Genomic DNA, 16,837 nt, shown 5'->3' with positions numbered 1-16,837 from the left:
CCTTTCTTTCTTTCTTTTTTGGTTTTTCAAGAGCTACAGGGTTTCTCTGTGTAGTCTTGGCTGTCGTAGACTCACTTTGTAGAGAAGGCTGGTCACAAAGGCGCAAAGATCCGCCTGCCTCTGCCTTGGAGCATTGGGGTTAAAGGCAGGGGCCACCTTGCATGGCTCCAAGGCAGATTTTGAACTTCAATGGTGAGCTCTACTATCCCCACTGTTTTTGAAGTCTTTCTCTTCTCCCATCCATAGGGTGCAGCACAAAGCAATGTATGCTCATTGGTAAGGTTGCTGGGAGTCTCAAGGAGCCCTGTAAATCCCACAGGGCATCCAGGTAAGCAAGCATCCAAGGTGCTGTGTTGGCACAGCAGGCCAAGGCTTCCTAGAAGAGGCGCCTCCTGGCCTTGCAGGGAGAGCATGAAGGTCTCTAAGGAGTCTGAAGGGGCTGAGCTTGGGGATCAGGAGGAGATGCAGGGAGAGGCTGCAGTGGAGAGCTGGGGAGAGGCACCAGCATGCTGCTTTTGAGGCTCCAGTTGGAGGGAGAAGCATATCTCTCTGCACTAGCAGAGGCTGAAGGATGCCAGGATTCTGCGGCTTGGCCCGGAAGCAGAGGCCTAGACTCCCCGGAATAGGAGAGAAGGAGCCCAGGCTCCAGGCCAGCTGGAGCATTCAGCCATGGCATCAGGAAACCCACTTGAGGGTCCTCATGTGGGTCAGAGGCGTTTTCCAAGCACTGACGGTGTGATCCAGAGGCACTGACGGATCCTGGCTGGATGAGAAAGAGGTGGTCCCGGGGCATGTCCATGAGAGCGGGCCCCTGCGGTCTGGCGGGCAAGAAGCCTGGCTGTCCAAGATGGATGGAGGCCTGGAGGCCCTCTGGGACCAGCATCATAGTGTGTCCTTGCAGCGACACTTGCAGGACAGAGGTGGGCTCAGGCTCGAGCACCAGGTCGAAGCTGTCCAGGTGTAGTTGAACATTGCAACCGTCAGCCACGACCATCACCGAGATAAGCTCTTCGCTGGCGTGCTGCCCTGGGGCTTCCAGGTCTGGCTGTGCCAGGGGCTCAGGGCGCCCGGGCTCCTGGAGAGGAGGGCGCTCGGCAGGGCAGGGTCCTGGTGGCTGAGGTACCCTGCAGGACGCGGTGTCTTCGTTGGCGCTGGGGCTGCGGGGACACACTCTCCCCATGTTGGTGGGTCTGAGGGACTGTCACAAGGTGTGATGGAGGGGACAGACCTGTGTGCTGTACTTCTTTGTTCAGGAACAGCTGTTGTCTGCTTTCAGCAAGAGAATCTGTGAGCTTTCTGACACAGAGCAGATATGGTCCGGATGACGGCTTGATCTGGTGTCAGAGAGGATCTGACCTCATTATATAGCCTGGCTTCCAAGGAACTTCGGGTCAGGCAGTAGGGCCTAACTAGGGTGTGTCTGTGGGTGGGTGAGTGTGTGTGAATGTGTGTGGTAAAAGTGTTGGGTGTTTTCCGGGTGGAGAGAAGAAAATCAGTCCCTGGATGTTCTTCTAGTTTTTTCTCCCTGTTTGGTTCTTGATTTTTTGTGTTTATGTTATGGGATTTTTTGTGACTGGGTTTCTCTGTGTATTCCTGGCTGTCTTGGACTTGGTTTGTTTACCAGACTGGCCTTGAACTCAGGTCAATCTCCCTGCCTCTGTCTCCCAAGTGCCAGGATTAAAGGCATGTGCCTTTTCTCTGGTATTCCCCCCTCCCCCAAGCAGTTTGTTGTTGTTGTTTTATTTTGGGTGTTTGTTGTTGTTGTTGTTTATTTGTTTCTTTTTGTTTTGAGACAGGGTTTCTCTGTGCATTCTCCTGACATTTTGATTCTCTCTCTCCTGTCTGTGTGCGCATGCTCTTTCTTTCTCCCTCTACCTTTTCTCCTTCCCTGTCTGCATGGAGACTTCCCTGGTTGGTACATGTGAACCCACCCAAGAGCTGCTCCCAATAAACTTGCCTTTATGAATTGACTCATTTTGTTTACAGAAGAATAACTAACTGAATCTGACACTCAGAGGAGCCCCCCCGCCCCCACAACACCTCCCACCTTTTTCCCCCACCCCCCTTCTCCCCAAGGCCCCAAAGCCAGGCCAAGCCAGCCACATGGGGCTGTATGTGGTTGGTGTGGCAAGGGATCACATCTAGAGACCTAGTCTGGTTGGATGCAGACTTGCCACAAGCCTTTAATCCCTCTGGCTGGATTACAGACACGCCCTTCCCACACATCTATAATCCCAATCAGTGAAGATAAAGCTAATCTGTAGAAGGAAGCATCCATTTTCGAACGTCCTATCTAATTGAGAGGCAGACCAAGTGATGAATCAGAGAAATATTTAACAGACCAGGATATGCCCAATGCCCATGAGAACAGGGAGGAAGGAGAGGTGACTTAAAAGGGAGCAGGCAGAGAGAGAGATAGGAGGCAGCGTTACAGGGATGGTTGTGCAGAGACCGGTTGCAGAGAGAGAGAACAAGCTGTTGTAACCTGCTTATAATCTACAGCCCCTCTCTCAAGACCTATGTTAGTCCCTAGCATAACTGTGGCTCCTCTGTTAACACGTTCTGTCGCCTTTAGCATATCAGAAGTGATTTTGTCCTCAAGTCTCCATTCTGATCATAAGGTTAAGTTCAGGTTCTAAGGCCCTACATGCCTGAGACCAGGATAGTCTGATCCTTCCTGCTTAGAAATAAAAAAAAATGATAGATAAATGCATGCTCTCCTTGAGTTAAAGACAAATGTATGTTCTATTAGAGTTAAGATTCCACTATCCTGCTATGTTCCCTTCTCTTGGAACTGCAGGGAACTGGAAAGTCCCCAAGCCTATATTCTAGCCAATGGGCTTGAAATGCTTGGTACATGGATCCTCACCTAACTACCTGGATACATTGTGCTTGGAACAAAATTAGGTTTAGCTAGTCAAAATGATGTAATGCTGCCCCTCCCACCCCCTCCCATCCTACACTGATTGTTACCTGGTTACAGTAAAAAAAAAAAAAACAAAAAAAAAAAACACCTGCCTTAGAAAACAACCAGTGTCACAGTATGGTTCCCGAATCCAATCTGTGGCCCTGCCTGGTCAGTTTTTTGTTCAGCATTCAATAAACTTCCATCAATCTGAATCTGGTGTTCAAGTGGTTAATGTATGGCTTTTTCTGAACCCATAACAAAGCTGTGGTGAACCTTTGACCCAGAGAATGAGAAGGAGTCAGATCAGAACAGAATGCTAGAGTTAGTTTGAGGCCAAGCAGAGCAATTCAGTCAGAAGCTAAGAGAAGCCAGTTGGAATCAGTCAGCTTGGAGAACATTAGAGCCAGAACAACTGAGTTGAAATAGCTAGGCAGGTTTCAGAAAGAACAAGAAAGGGGTGAGTTTATTAAGCAGTAAGTCCCAGAGGTTGAAAACATTCTGGGTTTAGATTAAATTGTGAGGAGGCTAGAAACTTCCCGGACTAGGCCTGGTTCATAAAGCAAGTCCAAGGCAGCCAGGGCACAGAGAAAAAAAGGAAAGAAAGAAAGAAAAAGAAAAAAGATGGGCCTGTGGCACACACCTTTAATCCCACCACTTGTGAGGCACAGGCAGGCGGATCTCTGTGGGTTCAAGCCAGCCTGGTCTACAAAGGGAGTTCAGGATAGCCAGGGCCACACAGAGAAACCCTTTCTCGAAAACCAAAAAAGAAAAATAATTACATACTCTCTTTTTAAAATTCTTTTTGTTAAACAGTTATCATTTATTTGTGTATGTGGGTGTCTGTATGCCTCTGTTAGCTTATGTGCACCGCAGGCATTGGCAGCCTTGGAGAGAAGAAGGTGTCGATCCTGTGGAGTTCTAGTTACAAGTGTTTATGGTTCAGAACGTGGGCGCTGGGAGAGCAGTAGGTCCCTTTAAGTCAGTGTTTCTCACCCTTCCTCATGCTGGGACCCTCTGATACAGGTGCTCATGTGAAGAGCAACCACCAGACGATTTCAATGCTGCTGCATGCCTGTGATTGTGCGACTCTTGCAGGACAGAGGTGGGCTCAGGCAGGACGCAGTGTCTTTTTTGGCGCTGGGGCTGCAGGGAGGCACTCTCTTCATGTTGTTGGGTCTGAGGGCCTGACACAAGGTGCGATGGAGGTGACAGACCTGTGCGCTGTTCTTCTTTGTTCAGGAACAGCTGTCATCTGCTTTCGGCAAGAGAATCTGTGAGCTTTCTGACACAGAGCATATTTGGTCCGGATGACAGCTTGATCTGGCGTCAGAGAGGATCTGACCTCATTATATAGCTTGGCTTCCAAGGAACTTCCGGTCATCTAGTGGGGCCTAACGAGGGTATTTCTGTGGGTGGGTGAGTGTGTGTGAGTGTGTGTGTGTGTGTGGTAAAAGTGTTGGGCGTTTTTCGGGTGGAGAGAAGAAAATAGTCCTTGGATGTTCTTCTAGTTTTTTCTGTTTGTTTTTTTGGTTGGTTAGTTGGTTTTTTTGTTTTTGTTTTGTTTTGTTTTGGGGGGTTTTTGGAAACAGGGTTTCTCTGTGTAGTCCTGGCTGTCTTGGACTCACTTTGTAGACCAGACTGGCCTTGAAATCACAGTGATCCACCAGCCTCTGCCTCCCGAATGCTGGAATTAAAAGCCCGGCCTGCTTTCCACTTTTGCTGCTGGCCTTGCCACCCTGATGGATCACATCCTTAGGCTGAAGCTGAAATAAATCTCCTTCCCTTTGCCAACGAGACACCTGGAGACCGATAAGGAAACAGCGTCAGTGCTGATGACCCAAGTATCATCCTAGGACCTGATGATAGGTGTCCTCTGCCCATGAAATCAGCCAAGTCAAGCCAGATTAAAGCATGAAGGCAGATATACTGGGGGCGGCTCTCTGGTGGATTCATGGGTCGGGAAGCCATGCAGACAAGGAGACAGAGAAGGGGGGGAGGACAAAGAAAGAGCTTGCACAAAATGCCTGGGTTGTATAGCAAAGAACCTAGGGTGAGAGAAAGCCCAGGCCCTGGGCTGCAAAGGGACTGAGGGATGCTGGGAGAACCTGGAGGTCAGGTTTGTTTGTCCAAGTCTGAATCACAATAGGACCTACTCAGAGGAAGAAAAGGTATGACTCTGTCAAGTTGTTCATTGTGTCTCCCCCATCTCTGTCTCTCTGTCTGCCTGTCTCTGTCTCTGTCTCTGTCTCTGTCTCTGTCTCTGTCTCTGTGTCTCTCTCTCTCTCTCTCTGTCTCTCTGTCTCTCTCTCTCTCTCTCTCTCTGTCTCTCTCTCTCTCTCTCTCTCTCTCTCTCTCTCTCACACACACACACACACACACTTACATACATACATCCACCCCCCCACCCCCCCACCCCCACACCCCCACCCCCGCTGCCACACACAAACGTATTAAAAGAATCAAAAACGTCCCTCCTTTCCTTCTGTTGCTTTTATTGGATATTTTTGTCACAGGCACAGGACAACGAATTGACAGAGAGACAGAGACCAAGCCAGTTCCTGGTTTTTCCAGTGGCTCCTGCCTCCAGGAGTCTTTTGCTCACCCTAGGGTAAGGAGCCCTAACACCTTGCTCCACATCTTGCAAATACAAGTGTAGACATTTAGCCCATAGCATGACACCAATAAATCTCAGCAAAGGTTAATATCATTGGGCAACTGTTGGCCCAGAGACCGCGAATAGTTCAGAAGGACACAAAGCCACTGTGACTCTTAATATTCATGGATTTTACATTTTTCATGTCTATTTGCTTAAGTTTAATTATAATGCATAAGCCAACATTTGTGCGTTATTTGTGGACACATGCACAGAGAGGAATGAAAATGTAAGTCTCTCAATTCATCCATTTCTGGCTGAATGTGAACAGCAAACCCTCTTGTTTGGCTCTCTGGCTATAAACAGTGTCCTCCTGGTCTGGCGACTGCCATGGTCTCACAGTGGAGACATTCTTTTCAGGGTTTTGGCTTTTTCGAATGGCCTGCCCTGCTATCTGGAGCAAGGAGCACGGAATGTGTCTTACAGAAAGAATACATTTAAATCGGCAGGAAAATCAGTAGTTCAAAGTCATCATCAACTACATGGGGGCTACATGAGACCCTGTAAACAAACAAACAAAACCAGAACAACATGCTTCTAGAGGAGGGGCTGCAAATAAAACAAAAAAGCATAGATGCACAAAAAGAGGTTTGTGTTGCTGGGTGTGGTGGCATATGCCTTTAACCCCAGCCCTAGGGAGGCAGAGATAGGTGGATCTCTGTCCATTCAAGGCTGGCATGGTCTATAGAGTAAGTTCCAGGACAATCAGGGCTGTACACATAGAAACCCTGTCTCTCTGTGTAGTAGTAGTAGTAGTAGTAGTAGTAGTAGTAGTAGCAGTAATAACAATAACAATAAAGGTTTGTTTGTGACAAGAGTCATAGATACTCTTCTGCAGACGAAATGAGACAATTCAAGCCCCAGATTAAAGTATAAAGGCAGGGTTATTGGAAGCAGCTCTCAGGTGAGGTGACTGGTCCCAAAGTGCCTTGAACTCACAACCACCCTCCTCCCTCTGCCTCCTGAGTCCTGGGGTAACAGGCATGTGCTACCTCCCCCGGCTCTTCTTCTAATCCAACTATTCACCACCATGAGACACAGGTGGTTGATTACTGGGAGCAGTCACTGTAAAGTGAGTTCCTGTAGATAAAGGAAATAGTAAAAAAGTTTCCCCTTTCATTAGTCTAGTCTTCAAAGCCATCAGCGACCTGGGAATGATAAATTAGAGCAGGAAATAGAATCCAAATGGCTTATGGATCCAGGCAGTGGGGAGGCAGAGGCAGGTGGAGCTCAGTGAGTTTGAGTCTCTACAGAGTTAGTTCCGGGACAGCCAAAACCACACAGAGAAACCCCGTCTTCAAACAAAACAGAGCAAAACAAAACAAAACACCAAAACCAAAACAAACAAAACCAAACAAACAAAAAACCCAATTGGCCAATGTATCAATTAAAATGACAGAAATCTACCCATTACCTAGATGGCCATCCCACTAGGCTACTGTGCTATTGATGGCTTCCTTGTAGGCACGGGTCCCAGGGCAGCATCAGTCTTTGGCTGCTAGGCCTGGCAAATCTGAGAGGCCTTTCTGTGGAGAAGGAATTTGAGAGACAGACTTTACTTTGTCTTAAGCAATGTAAGGCATGTCTGGTGCCCTGTTTGTCCACAGTTCAGGCTGGAGCCTAGCAGTGGGTGAGGCATTGGGGCAGTCTTTCCCAATGGTAGAGTCATCGGTGCCCCATCTATCTTTGGAGAACTTGTGGTCACCACTAGGAGCTGGGGGCTCTGTTATATTAAGCTTTTAAATTTAATTATTTATTTTGCTTTTTCGAGACAGAGTTACTCTGTGCAGCCTTGGCTGTCATGGACTCGATTTGTAGACCAGGTTGCCCTTAAACTCACATCAGTCAGCCTGCCTCTGCCTCCCTGAGTGCTGGGATTAAAAGCATGGGTGTGCCACCATGCTTGAAGGTATAATAAGCTTTTTAAATTAAACATTTAAATGCCACATTCAGCAGATCTCTGAGGTGTCTGAAGACCATCTATCTATCTATAGTGTGTTTGAATAGACAAACTGCTTATTTTTAGGTACCTATCTTAGGCTTAACCTTGAAAACATATATAGGAGGCTAAATAAGGCTTATTCCTGTTAGATTTCAGCCTTAAAAAATAATTATGATTTAGAATTGAAGGTCTTCTAGTATCAAAATAAAACTTTTAATCATAGATACAGTTTATAAAGACTGGCAACTCTACTGCACCATTATAGGCCATTGTAGTTTTCTGTATGGCTCAGTTTATCCAAACAGGCAAAGCTTAAAAAACAGAGAAGTTAAATAAATATTATTTTAAAAATCTATAGCTTAATATAGATTGGCATATTGACAGTCCTTAGTTAAGATGGTGGTGAAGCCATATCTCTTTCCCATAACAGAGATGGCGGCTAGCCATGTTCCTGCCCTTAATCAAGATGGCAGTGAAGGCCTGGAGAGATGGCTCAGAGGTTAAAAGCACTGTCTGCTCTTCCAGAGGCCCTGAGTTCAATTCCTAGCAATCACATGGTGGCTCACAACTATCTGTAATGAGATCTGATGTCCTCTTCTGGTGTGCAGGAAGAATACTGTATATATAATAAATTAATTAATTAAAAATAAAAAGATAACAGGGAAGCTATGACTCTAACTTCTCTATCACATAGTTAAGATGGGAACCAGCCATCTTGTTGTTTATATCCCAGAATGGAATCATGCCTCATAGTTTAAGATTATCTAAACAGACTTTAATTAGTAACCCTGAGTTATGTGCTTTTAAGTTAACATTTTGTTATAAGTGTAAAGCCAAATATTGTTGCAGATGTATAGATTGTAAGAGTGTGTGTATATATGTATATATATACATACATACATATATACGCACACAGACACACACAGAGGCGCGCGCGCGCGCACACACACACACACACACACACACACACACACACACACATATATATATATATATATGGAGAGAGAGAGAGAGAGGAGTGCAAAGAAATCACAGATAAAGGATTAAGAATGGGGAAGTAGAACTCTAACCATAGAGCAGATCAAGTTTAGATAAATGATATTTGGGAATCATTTGTCCATGGCAGTGAGAATTGGGAAATCAGGTGTGTCAATCTGTACTAAAGTCTGAGTCCATGGAGGAACAGAGAGTGTGCTTAGCTTAGCGCAGGCCAGCCGCAGGTGGGCAGGAGTGGTGAAGGACCTGTGGGCCACGTGGGCGGGCTGAGAGCCAGAGCCATGTGGAGAACAGAAGAGGCTAAAGAATTAGACTCCAGAATTTGTTATTAAATTCACAGACACGTGATCCATACATACCTTAGGAGGCTCAGACCATCAGTTTGGCTCAAGCAGCCATTGGGGTGCAGGAGTGGAAGGGGCGAGAGTGTGGTTCCCAAAAAACCTGGACTCAGGGAGTTCATACTGAAGTTGTCCGTGCAAGGTCTGAGATAAACCCAATTGGATAAATTAAGCAGTAGACACCTGCAGGGTGTCTGGCAATTGACCCGGCAGTGTCTATTCTCACTTTTGCCGATAACCCTAAGACTCAGTGGGCAGCGACCTGACCATAAGCCTGGGAGCTATACAGTGGGAGGGTGTAGCCTCAAGCCAGACCTCTATGAATCCTAAGGCTCCCTAGAACAAAGATTCTCTTTCTTCCAGAATGGACTTGCCCTTGCATGGCAGAGACTCTTTGCAGGGTCTCCTGCGGATCTTGAGTCCTGGAAGAGGCACCTGGACCCTCTTGGCAGGAATTGGTAAAGGATTACTCACAGAGTCCAGGGTGTCAAGTGGAGAGAAACATAAGGGGAAAGGGGTTCCCTATGTAAAAGTAACTTGGTTATTGTTTAGTTTGGGTTTTTTGGAGACAAGGTTTCTTTGTATAGCCTTGGCTGTCCTGGACTCTTGTAGAACAGTCTGGCCTGAGAACTCACAGTGATATGCCTGCCTCTGTCTCCCCCAGTGCTGAGGTTACAGGCATGCACCATCTTGCTCACCTCTGGTAAAAGTAGTAGGGTTTCTCTGTGTAGCCTAGGCTGTCCTGGACTCACTTTGTACACTAGGCTGGCCTCGAACTCACAGCAATCCACCTGCCTCTGTCTCCAAAGTGCTCAGATTAATGGCGTGTGCCACAGGCCCAGCTTTTTTTTTGAGACAGGATTTCTCTGTGTAACAGCTATGACTGTCCTGGACTTGCTTTATAGACCAGGCTGGCCTTGAACCCACAGAGATTCACCTGCCTGTCTGCCTGTGCCTCACAAGTGCTGGGATTAAAGGCATGTGCCACAGGCCCAGCTTTTTTTTTTTTTTTAAACACAGGATTTCTCTGTGTAACAGCTCTGACTGTCCTGGGATTAAAGGCATGTGTGGCCACTGACACCTAATTGTAACTTTAATTTGCCTGATACAGGTGCCATCTCAAAGACTTAATGCCTTCCTCTGCTAACCTAGGCCTAGTCCTGGAAGTTTCTAGCCTCCTCACAATTTAATCTAAACCCAGAATGTTTTCAACCTCTGAGACTTACTGCTTAATAAACTCACCCCTTTCTAGTTCTTTCTGAAACCTGCCTAGCTATTTCAACTCAGCTGTTCTGGCTCTAATGTTCTCCAAGCGGACTGATTCAAATTGGCTTCTCTTAGCTTCTGACTGAATTGCTCTGCTTGGCCTCAAACTAACTCTAGCATTCAGTTCTGATCTGACTCCTTCTCATTCTCTGGGTCAAACGTTCACCACAGCTTTGTTATGGGTTCAGAAATAGCCACACATTAACCACTTGAACACCAGATTCAGATTGATGGAAGTTTATTGAATGCTGAACAAAAAACTGACCAGGCAGGGCCACAGATTGGATTCAGGAACCAGACTGTGACACTGGTTGTTTTCTAAGGCAGGTTCTTTGTTTTGTTTTATTTTGTTTTTGTTTTTTTGAAAAACTGTAACCATGTAACAATCAGTGTAGGATGGGAGGGGGTGGGAGGGGCAGCATTACATCATTTTGACTAGCTAAACCTAATTTTGTTCCAAGCACAATGTATCCAGGTAGTTAGGTGAGGATCCATGTACCAAGCATTTTAAGCCCATTGGCTAGAATATAGGCTTGGGGACTTTCCAGTTCCCTACAGTTCCAAGAGAAGGGAACATAGCAGGATAGTGGGGTCATAACTCTAATAGAACATACATTTATCTTTAACTCAAGGAGAGCATGCATTTATCTATCATCTTTTTTTTTTTATTTCTAAGCAGGAAGTATTGGCCTATCCTGGTCTCAGGCCTGTAGGGCCTTAGAACCTGAACTTCACCTTATGATCAGAATGGAGACTTGGAGGCAAAATCACTTCTGATATGCTAAAGGCGACAGCACATGTTAACAGAGGAGCCACAGTTATGCTAGGGGCTAACGTAGGTCTTGAGAGAGGGGCTATAGATTATAAGCAGGTTACAACAGCTTGTTCTCTCTCTCTGCAACCGGTCTCTGCACATCCATCCCTGTAACGCTGCCTCCTATCTCTCTCTCTGTCTGCTCCCTTTTAAGTCACCTCTCCTTCCTCCCTGTTCTCATGGGCATTGGGCATATCCTGGTCTGTTAAATATTTCTCTGATTCATCACTTGGTCTGCCTCTCAATTAGATAGGACTTTCAAAAATGGATGCTTCCTTCTACAGATTAGCTTTATCTTCACTGATTGGGATTAAAGGTGTGTGTGAAGGGCGTGTCTGTAATCCAGGCAGAGGGATTAAAGGTTTGCGGCAAGTCTGCATTCCAGCCAGACCACGTAGACTAGGTCTCCAGATATGATCCCTTGCCACACCAGCCGAATACAGCCCCATGTGGCTGGCTTGGCCTGGCCTTGGGGCCTTGTGTGTGGGGGGGGAAGGTGGGGAGGGCAGGACTCCTCTGAGTCTCAGGCTCAGTTAGTTATTCTTCTGTAAACAAAATGAGTCAATTCATAAAGGCAAGTTTATTAGGAGCAGCTCTTGGGTGGGTTCACATGTACCAAGGAACGTGGCCAGGGAAGTCTCCATGCAGACAGGGAGGCAGAAAACGTGGAGGGAGAAAGAAAGAGCATGCACACACAGACAGGAGAGAGAGAATCAAAATGTCAGGATTATACAGTGAGGAGCCTCTGGGTGAGAGTAATCCCAGTCCCTGGGCTACAAAGATAAAGCAGGGACTAAGGGATGCTGGGGAGCCTGAAGGGCTTGTCCTCTAAGGAACAACTGGAGTTTCACTCTGTGAATCTCCATTTTCTCCATTTACTTTTGCTCATGAAGAGAATTTCTGGTTGGGGGAGGGAAAGAGTTTATAAGAATGCGGTAGAAGGTGGAATAAAATGGTGTGTGTGTGTGTGTGTGTGTGTGTGTGTGTGTGTGTGTGTGATGCCAAAAATAAAGGCAATGAGAAGTAGAAGAACAGCTGGGCATGGTGGTGCTTGCCTTTAATCCCAGCACTTGGGAGGCAGAGGCAGGGGGATTGATGTGAGCTCGAAGCCAGCCTGGTCTACACAGTGAATCCAGGACAGCTAGAGCTGCCCAGAGAAACCCTGTCTCAAAACAAAAACAAACAAACAAACAACAACAACAACAAAAACATCCCAAATAAAACAACAACAGCAACAAACTATGAGAAAAAAAAAACAACAACAACCAAAGAAAAGGCGCATGCCTTTAATCCTAGCACTTGGAAGACAGAGGCAGCGAGATTGATGTAGTTCAGGCCAGTCTGGTAAACAAAGCAAGTCCAAGACAGCCAGGACTACACTGAGAAACCCAGTCACAAAAACAAAAAAATCAGGAACCAAACAAACAAAGAGAAAAAACTAGAAGAACATCCAAGGACCATTTCCTTATCTCCACCCACAAAGCGCCCAACACTTTTACCACACACACTCACACACACTCACCCACCCACAGACACACCCTCATTAGGCCCTACTGCCTGACCGGAAGTTCCTTGGAAGCCAGGCTATATAATGAGGTCAGATCCACTCTGACACCAGATCAAGCCGTCATCCGGACCATATCTGCTCTGTGTCAGAAAGCTCACAGATTCTCTTGCTGAAAGCAGACAACAGCTGTCCTGAACAAAGAAGTACAGCGCACAGGTCTGTCCCCTCCATCGCACCTTGTGCCAGTCCCTCAGAACCACCAACATGGGGAGAGTGTGTCCCCGCAGCCCCAGCGCCACCGAAGACACCGTGTCCTGCAGGGTACCTCAGCCACCAGGACCCTGCCCTGCCGAGCGCCCTCCTCTCCAGGAGCCCGGGCGCCCTGAGCCCCTGGCACAGCCAGACCCAGAAGCCCCAGGGCAGCACGCCAGCGAAGAGCTTATCTCGGTGATGGTCGTGGCTGACGGTTGCAATGTTCAACTACACCTGGACAGCTTCGACCTGGTGCTCGAGCCTGAGCCCACCTCTGTCCTGCAAGTGTCGCTGCAAGGACACACTATGATGCTGGTCCCAGAGGGCCTCCAGGCCTCCATCCATCTTGGACAGCCAGGCTTCTTGCCCGCCAGACCGCAGGGGCCCGCTCTCGTGGACATGCCCCAGGACCACCTCTTCCTCATCCAGCCAGGATCCGTCAGTGCCTCTGGATCACACCGTGAGTGCTTGGAAAACGCCTCTAACCCACATGAGGACCCTCAAGTAGGTTTCCTCCCGGTTTCCTCATGCCATGGCTGAATGCTCCAGCTGGCCTGGTGCCTGGGCTCCTTCTCTCCTATTCCGGGGCGTCTAGCCCTCCGATTCCGGGCCAAGCGGCAGATTCCAGGCATCCTTCAGCCTCTGCTAGTGCAGAGAGATATGCTTCCCCCTCCAACTGGAACCTCAAAAGCAGCATGCTGGTGCCTCTCCCCAGCTCTCCACTGCAGCCTCTCCCTGCATCTCCTCCTGATCCCCAAGCACAGCCCCTTCAGACTCCTCAGAGACTTTCACACCCTCCCTGCAAGGCCAGGAGGCGCCTCTTCTAGGAAGCCTTGGCCCTCTGGCCCCACACAGCACCTTGGACGCTTGCTTACCTGGCTGCCCTGTGGGATTTACAGAGCTCTTGGAGACTCCCAGCAACCTTACCAATGAGCATACATTGCTTTGTGCTGCACCCTATGGATGGGAGAAGAGAAAGACTTCAAGGACAGTGGGGATAGTAGAGCTCACCTTTGAAGTTAAAAATCTGCCTTGGGTCCATGCAAGGTGGCACTGGCCTTTAATCCCAGCACTCAAAGGCAGAGGCAAGCGGATCTTTGTGAGTTCGAGACCAGCCTGGTCTACAAAGTGAGTCTTGGACAGCCGAGGCTACACAGAGAAACCCTGTCTCTCTGGAAAAACCAAAAAGAAAGAAAGAAAGGAAAGGAAAAAAAATATTTGCCTTTGAAAGACAGAAGACACATTCTCAAATGTCCTACTTCATCTGAAAAAAACCCAAAACCAAAAGACCTACACCCTTCCCTGTGCCATCATTTGCCTTAGTGGATTCCTGTTAGTATGTGTCAGTGTGAGTTTTCTCCAACCCAAGTAACCACTGGGGTGGCTAAGCCGCCAGGATCTTTTGTGTTTTCTCTTGACTGGATGCAGACCTGCCCATGGCTTGGTCCTTCTGCATGGTTCAAGCTGCTCTCCGGGAGAACTGACAGACACCACAGTAGCAGAAGATGGGTCCCAGCCCTGAAGGTAGGAAGGATGCTTCTTTGCTTTTCCCCAGCCCTCCCTTGATCTGCTGGATTGCTCTTCCCTGCTCAGTCTCCCCCGATGCAGACTCAGCTGTTCCAGCACTCACTGGATGTGTGTTCCCTTTTGGCTTCAGTTCACAGAGTGACTTTTGCACTGGACTCATGGAAAGTGCTCACGTGACTCCTATTCCACATTGTTTATGCTTTACACATCAAGATACAATTGTTTCTCACGAGCACTAAACTTGTGTAAAATGTTCACTCTTTTGTAGAATTTGTCTCCTTTTTATGGAAATAAAATATTACTTGTAAGGTTTAAGCCTATGAGATGATTCTGTTTTCTTAAAACTTTAATCTGAGGCAGGATGGGAGAATACAACAGGTAGACAGAGTCAACTAAGTTGAGCCCTTGGGGGCTCAGAGAGAGTGAACCACCAATCAAAGACCACACATGGGCTGCGCATAGACTCCCTACTCGTTTGTAGCATGTGTACAGCTTGGTCAACATGTGGGTGCCCTAACAATTAGAGCAGGGGCTGCCTCTGACTCTGTTGCCTTCCTTTGGATCCCTTTCCCCTAGCTGGGCTGCCTTGTCAGGCCTCTGTAGGAGAGGATACATTTAGTCCTGTTGAGCCTTGAGGTGCTAGGGTGGGTTGGGACCCCTTGGTGGCCTCCTCTTCTCCAAGAAGCAGTGAAAAGCATGGGGGAGGGGGGCATAAAGGTGGGATTAGGAGGACAAGAAGGAGGGGCTGGGATCAGGCAGAAAAGTGATTTATAAATATGTCGAGTTTTTTTTTTTTAAAGTGTGGTGTTGGCACATGCCTTTAATCCCATCACTGGGAGGGTAACACAGGCAGATCTCTGAGATGAAAGCCAGCCTAGTCAACAGAGTGAGTTCCAGGACAGCCAGGGTACACAGAGAAACCCTGGCTCAAGATCCAAAACAAACCTACAAAATACAACAGAAAGCTCCTTCAGAAAAAAAAATTGGGTGTTGGAGAGATGGCCCAGTGGTTAAGAGCACTGCCTGCTCTTCCAGAGGTCCTGAGTTCAATTCCCAGCAACCAGACGGTAGCTCTCAAGTATCTATAATGTGATCTAATGCCCTCTTCTGCAGATAAAGCACTCATATGCAATGAATAAAGTAAGTAAATCTTTAAAAAACAAAAAACAAAAAAGAATAAAACTTGGGTCAGACATTCTGGCCTTTTGCTCTCAGCACTTGAGAGGCAGAAGGGAGAACTCTCTCTGAAATCAAGCTGGCTTTTCAATTAAACAAACAAACAAACAAAACAAAACTCAGCAGGCAGGTTGTGCTGGTTTATGACTTTAATCCCAGCACTCAGGAGGCAGAGACAGGCAGATCTTGGAGTTTCAGGCCAGCTTGGTCTACAGACTGAGTCCAGGACAGCCAGGGCTGTTACATAGAGAAACCCTGTGTCAGGGAAACAAACAAACAAATAAATAAACAACAAAAACAAAAACAAAAATTCAGCGGTTTCATTTCTTTCTTTCTTTCTTTCTTTCTTTCTTTCTTTCTTTTTTTTCTGAGATAGGATCTCTCTGTGTAGCCTTGGCTGTCCTGGACTTGCTTTGTAGACCAGGCTGGCCTTGAACTCACAGTGATCCACCTGCCTCTGCCTCCTGAGTGCTGGGATTAAAGGCGTGCGCCACCACCCCCTGCCTCATTTCTTACTTTTAAAGTGACTTTACCAAAGCTCAGTTTTAGACGTTTAGTCTCACTCATAGATTAGTAAAATTTATAGATCCAAGTTGTTGAGGGTGGGGAAAGCAGTTTCAGATAGTGTATCTTGTTGTTGTTTTTCACATGTGTGTGTTGTTTGTTTTCATCCTGTGTGTTGCTGTGTGAGAGAGTGGGTGCTGTTTCAGTAAACATGAGATCTGAAGGAAACAGCCACCCCTTGGTAACTCTGTGGTGTAGAGAAGCCTTTAGTCCCAGCACACACAGAGCCAGAGGCTGAACATCAGATTGTGAGTCAAAGCCACCTGTTTACAATAGTGAGTTCCAGGTAGGCCAGAGCAACCAAATGAGATCTGGTTTTGAAAAAAGGATTCTGGTGTATGTTCTTCCGGATTCCTAAAAGAGATTTTTTAAATGTCTTCACTACAGCGTGATTTGAATGGGAGGTGACAAGCAGGATAACTAGCCTTGTAACAGGCCCCAGTGCTTAGCACAACCGACTCCATGATGGAAGTACTACTCAAGCTGTGGAACTCAGCAAGGAGACAGCAGCAAGAGCCAAATCTGAAACAGAGACCTAATCTCTCAGAGTCTACTGTCCAGGGAAAGTCTCCTAATGGACTGACCCTGCTTGTTGGCTTCTGTAGCTCACCTGGCTAAACGTTCTTGCTACCTGCAGTTTTTCATCCTAACATACACGGCTTCTGTGCCTCAAAGTTCACTCTGACAATGGTCTGGGCTGCACTGGGATCCTGAAGACCCAGGAGAGTCAAGGCCTACCTGATCAACACGGCCTTTAGCTTAGACCTGAGGATCGGCAGGTTTCTCTGGGGGACACCACACAACAGCTTCACTGAGTCATTCCTTGTCTACATCTCTATCAGGACCACACTGAACCTGTGATATAAAGGAGTAGATATGATTACTACTCTC

General features: G+C 47.2%; 1 protein-coding gene across 1 annotated transcript; it reads right to left on the bottom strand.

Moving 5' to 3' along the window:
• Positions 1-421: 421 nt before the first annotated feature.
• On the bottom strand, positions 422-1,180 carry LOC311579776 (proline-rich protein 23A3-like; the record flags this gene model as incomplete). The annotated part of the gene is made up of 1 exon (XM_084750617.1): positions 422-1,180. The coding sequence occupies one exon, from the start codon at positions 1,178-1,180 to the stop codon at positions 422-424; it is 759 nt and encodes a 252-aa protein (XP_084606743.1).
• Between the last annotated feature and the right edge of the window lie 15,657 nt (positions 1,181-16,837).

This window comes from Acomys minous (genome assembly GCF_964271855.1).
Source record: "Acomys minous genome assembly, chromosome: 12".
Taxonomy (NCBI): Eukaryota; Metazoa; Chordata; class Mammalia; order Rodentia; family Muridae; genus Acomys; species Acomys minous.
This window is presented reverse-complemented; position numbering and strand designations above follow the sequence as displayed.